Genomic DNA, 12621 nt, shown 5'->3' with positions numbered 1-12621 from the left:
TCCTACATCTGTTAAGGCCCACTCTACTCGTAAGGTGTGTTCTTCCTGGGCGGCTGCCCGTGGTGTCTCGGCTGTACTGCTTTGCCGAGCGGCTACTTGGTCCGGGTCGAATACGTTTGCAAAGTTCTACAAGTTCGATACTTTGACCAAACTTCAGGTCCTCTGAGGCCAATCAGTTCTGCAGGAACCTCCACGCTCTCCCTCCCGTTCTGGGGGCTTTGGTACATCCTCATGGTACTAATGTGGACCCCAACATCCTTTAGGACGTAAGAGAAAATAGGATTTTAATTACCTACCGGTAAATACTTTTCTCGTAGTCCGTAGAGGATGCTGGGCGCCTGCCCAGCGCTTTGTGATCCTGCAGTTGTTACTTGGCTCAATACTGCTTAGTTCTTGATTAAGTACTGTTTTGTTACTTGGTTAACTAACCTTGTTCAGCTGTTGCTGAGTTTTCAAGCTGGTTAGCTTGGTTTGCCTTGTATGTTTGAGCTGGTGTGAATCTCGCCACTATCTGTGTAATAATCCTTCTCTCGAAGATGTCAGTCTCCTCGGGCACAGTTCCTATACTGCGTCTGGTAGGAGGGGCATAGAGGGAGGAGCCAGCCCACACTCTCAAACTCTTAAAGTGCCAATGGCTCCTGGTGGACCCGTCTATACCCCATGGTACTAATGTGGACTCCAGAATCATCTATGGACTACGAGAAAAGGATTTACTGGTAGGTAATTGAAATCCTATTTTTGCGCCTAATATTGTGTACAATAAAGCTCACAGTAGTGATAAATAGATTGCAAACTAAGCATACACGGTACACGGATGATAGGTCGATGACTATTGGTTGACTTGGACAAAATGTTGACTTTGTCAAAAGGTTGACATGGTAATAGTCGACACAGGAAAAGGTCAACATGAGTTTTTGTTTTTTTTTCATACTTTACCATCCACGTGGACTACGATTGGGAATAATAACCTGTGCTGAGCACAGCAGTAGTAGAGCAAGGCACCTTGCCCGCAGCCGCTAGCCATGTAAGGACACGCGGGGCACTAATTGGGAATCCCGGCTCTTTTATGGAGATCTCATGTTGATCTTTTCCTGTGTCAACATTTTCCATGTCGACCTTGTGCATGTCAATTTTCAGGTTGACCCATTGATCCATAACCGTGTACACATAGTGTACTGTTCACTCTGTGCAGAGTGCTCATTATTGAAGAGGACGTGATGTATCACTACAGCTACTGTAGTGGTAGAGATACATCATATCTAAAATGTTGTACTCCAAAATGTAAATATGTCCTCTCTGATCAGCACCTTGCACCTAGAGTCAACATTATAGCAGTGGTTTTTAAAACAGGCACCCTGGGGTACCTCAGGGCACTTGCCCTGTACTTGTACCTTGTATTGGTGGTCCAGGACCAATTCAAATTACTTATGATCAATGTAATATGCAAAATCAGTGCTGTTGGCTGTCAATCATAAAATATGTGGATAAACAGAAGCAAATCCTGACCCTCACCACACAATTGAACCGAAGGATGACAATATAAACACAATTTGCTTAATTTAATATTTCTTTCTAAATTTCTCAATAAGACACTTGTGGCCTAGGAGTGCTGTGATAAATATTCTGATACTCTAGGGCGTGATTCAAAAAAGTTTGGGAACCACTGCACTATAGTGTGCAGCTGCAATACGAGCAGCATACAATTCTGCATATCTGCATTTTTGTTCATGCATACACTGTGGGAGAACATAAGTCAGATTATCTTCCAACTTTGGGCCTAATTCAGACCTGATCACTGGGCAGCGATTTTTGATGTCCTGCAATCAGGTAGTCGCCGCCTACAGGGGGAGGGTTTTTGTGTGTGCTGGTGTGCGTTCGCATGTGCTGGAGAACTGCACAAACAGCAGTTTGTGCAGTCTCTGCACAGCCCAGGACTTACTCACCCGCTGCGATGATCGGGTCCGAGTCTGACGTCAGGAATCCTCCCACAATATGCCGGGTCTCTCCTGCGTTTTTCAGAACACTCCCTAGAAACTGTCAGTTGCAACCCACTAATGCTCTCTTACTGTCAATCTTCTTGCTTTCGCCGGTGCAATTGGATTTCTCGCACCATCCCGTCGCTGCGGACCATCTCGCCTGCACATTGTGGTGCATGCGCAGTTGAGACCGGATCGCCCGCTGTGCAAAAACGCACAGCAGCGATCAGGTCTGGATTACCTCCCTTTTATCTGTAAAGTTCCAAGTTGTGAACATTCGATCACCAAGGGACAGTTTCAGTAAGGGTGACCACATACATGATCCGCAAGCTGGGTAGCGTTCTGTTTTAGTGTCCCTCTGAATCTGATATGCACACAGTGCTTGCACTTGTGGCTTGTAATGAGATGTTCCCCATTCTCAGCAAGCCCTAAAGCATTAACCTAGGTAGTCTAACAGAAGCCATATCTTCTATTAAGTCCTGTCAGAATAACACTGCTAGCCAGCCAAAGTATTGCTCTCTTGTCCACCCCAGAATTCCCAGAGTTCAAGGGAAATGGAAAGATGCCAGCCTACTTTATACGTGATAGGTCATAAATGTCAACATGCCATGTTTTGATGTGTTATTAGTTAATAATTAATGTCTTTGGCAATACTTCTCCTGAGTCTGGTTAGGGCTGCTTGCAGAGTGGAATATCGCACCAGTCGTAGTAATACAATGCTTGTTGTGGTCAAACCTAATTACCAGTTATATATACTGTACATTGTTACGGGTCAATAGAAACACAAATATTTAGATACTATAACCTAAAAACTGAAATCCTAATCGATGAGCAGCTAAGTTACATACATGAAATAACACAACTAGACCTAACCTAAGTTGAACAATGGCAGGTCCACATGTTGCAATCTAAGAACTGACTGGAGACTGGCATGCCAATCTCTTCCTGCAGCAGGCATAACGTTTTGTACGGTGCCAGGCATCTTGCTTTCATCACAGTGTTGCAGCTCTTCTATGTTTCTGTTCTCTTCTAGAGTTTATGCTCCCCAGAGATTCAACATGGACAAGTTGGAAGGTTATTACTTCTCTGCTCTCTTCAGCGGTTGTTTTCTACTCTCCAGTTTACTGTTCTCTAAACTTAACAGAGAGCAGAGGGATACGTACATGGATGAGATCTTCCACATCCCCCAAGCCCAGCATTATTGCCAAGGACAGTTTAATCTGGTAAGTCTTCTTACAAACACAGTAAACTATGCTGGGGGGCATGTGAAAATGTGCATTTTAGGGGAGTTGTCACTTAATGTTTGTGCTATGTTATACAGTACAGTCACACTTTTACTCCAGCATTTATTTGTAAGCTTTGAAGCTTTGTTGATCATGGGCGAGAATTCTTTTTACTTATCACAGAGCACCATATGGAACAGTTTACACAGCTTATAGATACACCCTGTAAAGGTTATGAGAAAACATTCTGATAGTGATGCAGCAGTGGAGAAATAGTGAGAGAGAGGACTGATTGGAATACTAATTAAGGGGTATAATCAATTAGAGTTGGATCCATTCCGACATGCATTTATCGGAATGGATCAGACATCCCCTATTCAAATCTCAGCTCAATTTGAATTTTTCAAGTCGAATTGAGATGAGGGACCCAGAGGGGGAGAGGGGGAGGAGCCGCGGGGAGACCAGCGTGGACAGCCGCCTGAGATCAGCGCTACAGTAGCGCTGCAGGAGGATGTCACACAGCTTCCCTAACTCACAGCAGTGTCCACCCGGCTCCAGCAAGTGTGATCTCACTTGCTGGAGCCGGGTGAAAGCTGCCGTGAGCGGCGCGGTTGTGAGACATCCTGCTGCAGGCTACTGTAGCGCTGATCTCCCCTGTATGCCCGCGGCTGTCCCCCCGTCTCCCTGTGGCTCCCCCCCCCCCTCTCCTCCTCTCGGGTCCCACATCACAGTCCGACATTTTTTTATGTCGGACTGAGATGGTCGAAAAGGTTTTGGCCCCGTTTTTGACACAAGCATGTGGATCGGCAGCTATTCCGCCGATCCACTTGCTTTTCGACAAGTCGAGTGCCTCGACTTGTCAAATAGCATTCAATAGGTCGAATCACGTTTCAACCTTAAAAGATCGAAAACTGCCGTCTTTTCAACAGACGGCAGTTTTCGACACCAATTGAATTTACCCTTAAGTCACCAGTGCCTGAGCATGGATATCCTTAAAACCTAGACTGTTTGAGTGCCTTGAGGACCACATTTGGGAACCTCTGCTATAGTCTATTCTATCCTCACATGATGTTACTGCTGTTGGTCATTACCAGCTACCGTCCTCTTCCTCTAGCACCTATTGTCTTTCATTAACCTCTCCCTCTAGATTAGGGGCGCAAAACCTTTTTTACTCCAAGGGCCGCAGTGGAATATTGCTCTCATTGAAGGGGTTTCAATTAAGCTATACTTGCCTAAAACATGTAACATGTAAAATACAATCAATTTACTAGTAGAAAATATTTGCAGCATTGTTCAAGTCCCTGAAGGGCCAAGTGTGTGCAATACAGGATGCACAGGGGGGGGGGGGGGGTATGGCTATCCCATGTAGCTACACATTCCTTTTTCTTTTGCAGCAATGCCATCACAACACCATAGTTAATGTTCTCGCTAGGCTTTTTCAGTGGGGCGCCATGCCCTGCTTGATATTAAAATGACAAAAATGCACAGGTCCTTATGGAGGCGCCCTGCTGCAGCAGCCTTGTCTGCTGGCCACAGTGGAAAAAGATGCGGTTTAGCGCTCACCGTCAGTTTATGGATGTCTTGCGCAGTACAGGGAAAGCTTGGGTGAAGCCCCATAAGTGCTGAGCACGCCCCCCAGGAGGTCACACACACATTTCTCAAGTGGTTACGCCCCATTTCTCTGACGTCCTAAGTGGATGCTGGGACTCCGTAAGGACCATGGGGAATAGCGGCTCCGCAGGAGACTGGGCACAACTAAAAGAAAGCTTTTAGACTAACTGGTGTGCACTGGCTCCTCCCACTATGACCCTCCTCCAGACTTCTGTTAGAATCTTGTGCCCGGCTGAGCTGGATGCACACTAGGGGCTCTCCTGAGCTAGAAAGAAAGTATATTTTAGGTTTTTTATTTTACAGTGAGATCTGCTGGCAACAGACTCACTGCAGCGAGGGACTAAGGGGAGAAGAAGCGAACCTACCTGACTGGAGGTAGCTTGGGCTTCTTAGGCTACTGGACACCATTAGCTCCAGAGGGATCGAACACAGGACCCGACCTCGATCGTTCGGTCCCGGAGCCGCGCCGCCGGCCCCCTTACAGAGCCAGAAGCAAGAAGTGTTCCGGAAAATCGGCGGCTGAAGACTTCTGTCTTCAACAAGGTAGCGCACAGCACTGCAGCTGTGCGCCATTGCTCCTCATGCACACCTCACACTCCGGTCACTGATGGGTGCAGGGTGCTGGGGGGGGGGGCACCCTGAGGGCAATATAATACACCTTGGCTGGCAAATCTACACCATATATAGTCAGGAAGGCTATATAGGTGTAAAAATACCCCTGCCAGAATTCCAGAAAAAGCGGGAGAAGTCAGCCCGAAAAGGGGCGGGGCTATCTCCCTCAGCACACTGGCGCCATTTCTCCCTCACAGCTCCGTTGGAAGGATGCTCCCTGGCTCTCCCCTGCAGTGTCAAGATACATAAGGGTAAAAAAAGAGAGGGGGGGCACTAAATTTAGGTGCAGTGTATATATATAATATAAGCAGCTATAAGGGATAAAACACTCATTTCTCTGACGTCCTAGTGGATGCTGGGGACTCCGTCAGGACCATGGGGAATAGCGGCTCCGCAGGAGACAGGGCACAAAAGTAAAAGCTTTAGGATCAGGTGGTGTGCACTGGCTCCTCCCCCTATGACCCTCCTCCAAGCCTCAGTTAGATTTTTGTGCCCGGCCGAGAAGGGTGCAATCTAGGTGGCTCTCCTAAAGAGCTGCTTAGAGTAAAAGTTTTGTTAGGTTTTTTATTTTCAGTGAGTCCTGCTGGCAACAGGCTCACTGCATCGAGGGACTTAGGGGAGAGAAGTGAACTCACCTGCGTGCAGGATGGATTGGCTTCTTAGGCTACTGGACACCATTAGCTCCAGAGGGAGTCGGAACACAGGTCTCACCCTGGGGTTCGTCCCGGAGCCGCGCCGCCGACCCCCTTGCAGATGCCGAAAAGTGAAGAGGTCCAGAAACCGGCGGCAGAAGACTTTTCAGTCTTCATAAGGTAGCGCACAGCACTGCAGCTGTGCGCCATTGTTGTCAGCACAATTCATAGCAACGGTCACTGAGGGTGCAGGGCGCTGGGGGGGGCGCCCTGGGCAGCAATGATAGTACCTTATTCTGGCTAAAAATACATCACATATAGCCCCTGGGGGCTATATGGATGTATTTAACCCCTGCCAGGTCTCAGAAAAACGGGAGAAGAAGCCCGCCGAAAAGGGGGCGGGGCCTATTCTCCTCAGCACACAGCGCCATTTTCCCTCACAGAAATGCTGGTGGGAAGGCTCCCAGGCTCTCCCCTGCACTGCACTACAGAAACAGGGTTAAAACAGAGAGGGGGGGCACTTATTTGGCGATATGACTATATATTAAAATGCTATAAGGGAAAAACACTTATATAAAGGTTGTCCCTGTATAATTATAGCGTTTTTGGTGTGTGCTGGCAAACTCTCCCTCTGTCTCCCCAAAGGGCTAGTGGGGTCCTGTCCTCTATCAGAGCATTCCCTGTGTGTGTGCTGTGTGTCGGTACGTGTGTCGACATGTATGAGGACGATGTTGGTGAGGAGGCGGAGCAATTGCCTGTAATGGTGATGTCACTCTCTAGGGAGTCGACACCGGAATGGATGGCTTATTTAAGGAATTACGTGATAATGTCAACACGCTGCAAGGTCGGTTGACGACATGAGACGGCCGGCAAACCAATTAGTACCTGTCCAGGCGTCTCAAACACCGTCAGGGGCGTTAAAACGTCCTTTTACCTCAGTCGGTCGACACAGACACGGACACTGACTCCAGTGTCGACGGTGAAGAAACAAACGTATTTTCCTTTAGGGCCACACGTTACTTGTTAAGGGCAATGAAGGAGGTGTTACATATTTCTGATACTACAAGTACCACAAAAAAGGGTATTATGTGGAGTGTGAAAAAACTACCTGTAGTTTTTCCTGAATCAGATAAATTAAATGAAGTGTGTGATGATGCGTGGGTTTCCCCCGATAGAAAATTATTGGCGGTATACCCTTTCCCGCCAGAAGTTAGGGCGCATTGGGAAACACCCCTTAGGGTGGATAAGGCGCTCACACGCTTATCAAAACAAGTGGCGGTACCGTCTCCAGATAGGGCCGCCCTCAAGGAGCCAGCTGATAGGAGGCTGGAAAATATCCTAAAAAGTATATACACACATACTGGTGTTATACAGCGACCAGCGATCGCCTCAGCCTGGATGTGCAGCGCTGGGGTGGCTTGGTCGGATTCCCTGACTGAAAATATTGATACCCTTGACAGGGACAGTATTTTATTGACTATAGAGCATTTAAAGGATGCATTTCTATATATGCGAGATGCACAGAGGGATATTTGCACTCTGGCATCAAGAGTAAGTGCGATGTCCATATCTGCCAGAAGTTGTTTATGGACACGACAGTGGTCAGGTGATGCAGATTCCAAACGGCACATGGAAGTATTGCCGTATAAAGGAGAAAAAGACAACGTCTTTTCAGCCTCAGTCCTTTCGTCCCCATAAGGGCAAGCGGGCAAAAGGCCAGTCATATCTGCCATGGGATAGAGGAAAGGGAAGAAGACTGCAGCAGGCAGCCCATTCCCAGAAACAGAAGCCCTCCACCGCTTCTGCCAAGTCCTCAGCATGACGCTGGGGCCGTACAAGCGGACTCAGGTGCGGTGGGGGGGGTCGTCTCAAGAGTTTCAGCACGCAGTGGGCTCACTCGCAAGTGGACCCCTGGATCCTACAAGTAGTATCCCAGGGGTACAGATTGGAAATTCGAGACGTCTCCCCCTCGCAGGTTCCTGAAGTCTGCTTTACCAACGTCTCCCTCCGACAGGGAGGCAGTAGTGGAAACAATTCACAAGCTGTATTCCCAGCAGGTGATAATCAAAGTACCCCTCCTACAACAAGGAAAGGGGTATTATTCCACACTATATTGTGGTACTGAAACCAGACGGCTCGGTGAGACCTATTCTAAATCTGAAATAGTTGAACACTTACATACAAAGGTTCAAATCAAGATGGAGTCACTCAGAGCAGTGATAGCGAACCAGGAAGAAGGGGACTATATGGTGTCCCGGGACATCAGGGATGCTTACCTCCATGTCCCAATTTGCCCTTCTCACCAAGGGTACCTCAGGTTCGTGGTACAGAACTGTCACTATCAGTTTCAGACGCTGCCGGTTGGATTGTCCACGGCACCCCGGGTCCTTACCAAGGTAATGGCCGAAATGATGATTCTTCTTCAAAGAAAATGGACGATCTCCTGATAGGGGCAAGGTCCAGAGAACAGTTGGAGGTCGGAGTAGCACTATCTCAAGTAGTTCTACGACAGCACGGGTGGATTCTAAATATTCCAAAACCGCAGCTGTTTCCGACGACACGTCTGCTGTTCCTAGGGATGATTCTGGACACAGTCCAGAAAAAGGTGTTTCTCCCGGAGAAGAAAGCCAGGGAGTTATCCGAGCTAGTCAGGAACCTCCTAAAACCAGGAAAAGTGTCAGTGCATCATTGCACAAGGGTCCTGGGAAAAATGGTGGCTTCTTACGAAGCGATTCCATTCGGTAGATTTCACGCAAGAACTTTTCAGTGGGATCTGCTGGAAAAATGGTCCGGATCGCATCTTCAGATGCATCAGCGGATAACCCTGTCTCCAAGGACAAGGGTGTTTCTTCTGCGGTGGCTGCAGAGTGCTCATCTACTAAAGGGCCGCAGATTCGGCATTCAGGACTGGGTCCTGGTGACCACGGATGCCAGCCTGAGAGGCTGGGGAGCAGTCACACAGGGAAAAAATTTCCAGGGAGTGTGATCAAGTCTGGAGACTTCTCTCCACATAAATATACTGGAGCTAAGGGCAATTTACAATGTTCTAAGCTTAGCAAGACCCCTGCTTCAAGGTCAGCCGGTATTGATCCAGTGGGACAACATCACGGCAGTCGCCCACGTAAACAGACAGGGCGGCACAAGAAGCAGGAGGGCAATGGCAGAAACTGCAAGGATTCTTCGCTGGGCGAAAAATCATGTGATAACACTGTCAGCAGTGTTCATTCCGGGAGTGGACAACTGGGAAGCAGACTTCCTCAGCAGGCACGACCTCCACCCGGGAGAGTGGGGACTTCATCGGGAAGTATTCCACATGATTGTGAACCGTTGGGAAAGACCAAAGGTGGACATGATGGCGTCCCGCCTGAACAAAAAACTGGACAGGTATTGCGCCAGGTCAAGAGACCCTCAAGCAATATCTGTGGACGTTCTGGTAACACCGTGGGTGTACCAGTTGGTGTATGTGTTCCCTCCTCTGCTTCTCATAACCAAGGTACTGAGAATTATAAGACGTAGAGGAGTAAGAACTATACTCGTGGCTCCGGATTGGCCAAGAAGGACGTGGCACCCGGAACTTCAAGAAATGCTCACAGAGGACTCATGGCCTCTGCCGCTAAGAAGGGACTTGCTTCAGCAAGTACCAGGTCTGTTCCAAGACTTACCGCGGCTGCGTTTGACGGCATGGCGGTGGAACGCCAGATCCTAAGGGAAAAAGGCATTCCGGAAGAGGTCATTCCTACCCTGGTCAAAGCCAGGAAGGAGGTGACCGCAAAACATTATCACCACATGTGGCGAAAATATGTTGCGTGGTGTGAGGCCAGGAAGGCCCCACGAAGAAATTTCAGCTCGGTCGATTCCTGCATTTCCTGCAAACAGGAGTGTCTATGGGCCTCAAATTGGGGTCCATTAAGGTTCAAATTTCGGCCCTGTCAATTTTCTTCCAGAAAGAATTGGCTTCAGTTCCTGAAGTCCAGAAGTTTGTCAAGGGAGTATTGCATATACAACCCCCTTTTTGTGCCTCCAGTGGCACTGTGGGGTCTCAACGTAGTTCTGGGATTCCTCAAATCACATTTTAAACCGCTCAAATCTGTGGATTTGAAATATCTCACATGAAAAGTGACCATGCTGTTGGCCCTGGCCTCGGCCAGGCGAGTGTCAGAATTGGCGGCTTTGTCTCACAAAAGCCATATCTGATTGTCCATTCGGACAGGGCAGAGCTGCGGACTCGTCCCCAGTTTCTTCCTAAGGTGGTGTCAGCGTTTCACCTGAACCAGCTTATTGTGGTACCTGCGGCTACTAGGGACTTGGAGGACTCCAAGTTGCTAGATGTTGTCAGGGCCCTGAAAATATAGGTTTCCAGGACGGCTGGAGTCAGGAAAACTGACTCGCTGTTATCCTGTATGCACCCAACAAACTGGGTGCTCTTGCTTCTAAGCAGACGATTGCTCGTTGGATTTGTAGCACATTTCAACTTGCACATTCTGTGGCAGGCCTGCCACAGCCTAAATCTGTCAAGGCCCATTCCACAAGGAAGGTGGGCTCATCCTGGGCGGCTGCCCGAGGGGTCTCGGCATTACAACTCTGCCGAGCAGCTACGTGGTCGGGGGAGAACACGTTTGTAAAATTCTACAAATTTGATACCCTGGCTAAAGAGAACCTGGAGTTCTCTCATTCGGTGCTGCAGAGTCATCCGCACTCTCCCGCCCGTTTGGGAGCTTTGGTATAATCCCCATGGTCCTGACGGAGTCCCCAGCATCCACTAGGACGTCAGAGAAAATAAGATTTTACTTACCGATAAATCTATTTCTCGTAGTCCGTAGTGGATGCTGGGCGCCCATCCCAAGTGCGGATTGTCTGCAATACTTGTACATAGTTATTGTTACAAAAATCGGGTTATTATTGTTGTGAGCCATCTTTTCAGAGGCTCCGCTGTTATCATGCTGTTAACTGGGTTCAGATCACAGGTTGTACAGTGTGATTGGTGTGGCTGGTATGAGTCTTACCCGGGATTCAAAATCCTTCCTTATTGTGTACGCTCGTCCGGGCACAGTATCCTAACTGAGGCTTGGAGGAGGGTCATAGGGGGAGGAGCCAGTGCACACCACCTGATCCTAAAGCTTTTACTTTTGTGCCCTGTCTCCTGCGGAGCCGCTATTCCCCATGGTCCTGACGGAGTCCCCAGCATCCACTACGGACTACGAGAAATAGATTTATCGGTAAGTAAAATCTTATTTTATAGTGGGATCCCTGTGTTATATAGCGCTATGGTGTGTGCTGGCATACTCTCTCTCTGTCTCCCCAAAGGGCTTTGTGGGGTCCTGTCCTCTGTCAGAGCATTCCCTGTGTGTATGCGGTGTGTCGGTACAGCTGTGTCGACATGTTTGATGAGGCTTATGTGGAGGCGGAGCAGATGCCTATAAATGTGATGTCACCCCCTGCGGGGCCGACACCTGAGTGGATGGTTATGTGGAAGGAACTACGTGACAGTGTCGACTCCTTACATAAAAGGTTTGACGACATACCAAATATGGGACAGCCGGCTTCTCAGCCTGTGCCTGCCCAGGCGTCTCAAAAGCCATCAGGGGCTCTAAAACGCCCGCTACCTCAGATGGCAGACACAGATGTCGACACGGATACTGACTCCAGTGTCGACGACGATGAGACTAATGTAACTTCCAATAGGGCCACACGTTACATGATTGAGGCAATGAAAAATGTGTTGCACATTTCTGATGTTACCCCCGGTACCACAAAAAAGGGTATTATGTTTGGAGAGAGAAAACTACCAGTAGTTTTTCCTCCATCTGAGGAGTTAAATGAAGTGTGTGAAGAAGCGTGGGCTTCCCCCGATAAGAAACTAGTAATTTCTAAAAGGTTACTAATGACGTACCCTTTCCCGCCAGAGGATAGGTCACGTTGGGAAACATCCCCTAGGGTGGATAAAGCGCTCACACGCTTGTCAAAGAAGGTGGCACTACCGTCTCCGGATACGGCCGCCCTAAAGGAACCTGCTGATAGAAAGCAGGAGGCTATCCTGAAGTCTGTATATACACACACAGGTATTATACTGAGACCAGCTATTGCTTCAGCATGGATGTTCAGTGCTGCAGCTGCGTGGTCAGATTCCCTGTCGGAAAAATAAGAATTTACTTACCGATAATTCTATTTCTCGTAGTCCGTAGTGGATGCTGGGGACTCCGTAAGGACCATGGGGAATAGCGGCTCCGCAGGAGACTGGGCACAAAAGTAAAGCTTTAGAACTACCTGGTGTGCACTGGCTCCTCCCCCTATGACCCTCCTCCAAGCCTCAGTTAGGATACTGTGCCCGGACGAGCGTACACAATAAGGAAGGATTTTGAATCCCGGGTAAGACTCATACCAGCCACACCAATCACACCGTACAACTCGTGATCTAAACCCAGTTAACAGCATGATAACAGAGGAGCCTCTAGAAAAGATGGCTCACTACAGCAATAACCCGATTTTTTTGGTAACAATAACTATGTACCAGTATTGCAGACAATCCGCACTTGGGATGGGCGCCCAGCATCCACTACGGACTACGAG

General features: G+C 48.5%; 1 protein-coding gene across 2 annotated transcripts in view; it reads left to right on the top strand.

Moving 5' to 3' along the window:
* The window catches only part of ALG10 (ALG10 alpha-1,2-glucosyltransferase), a 112876-nt gene that overhangs the window by 14128 nt on the left and 86127 nt on the right, over positions 1 to 12621 (top strand). For both annotated transcript variants that reach the window (XM_063927099.1, XM_063927098.1), the window contains exon 2: positions 3010 to 3199. In XM_063927099.1, the coding sequence (XP_063783169.1) occupies positions 3035 to 3199 (165 nt within the window). In that variant the 5' untranslated portion in view covers positions 3010 to 3034. The remainder of the gene's footprint in view (positions 1 to 3009; positions 3200 to 12621) is intronic.

Source organism: Pseudophryne corroboree, chromosome 6 (assembly GCF_028390025.1).
Source record: "Pseudophryne corroboree isolate aPseCor3 chromosome 6, aPseCor3.hap2, whole genome shotgun sequence".
In the NCBI taxonomy this organism is placed as follows: Eukaryota; Metazoa; Chordata; class Amphibia; order Anura; family Myobatrachidae; genus Pseudophryne; species Pseudophryne corroboree.
The sequence above is the reverse complement of the archived record's forward strand: the minus strand, read 5'-3'. Positions and strand labels throughout refer to the sequence as shown.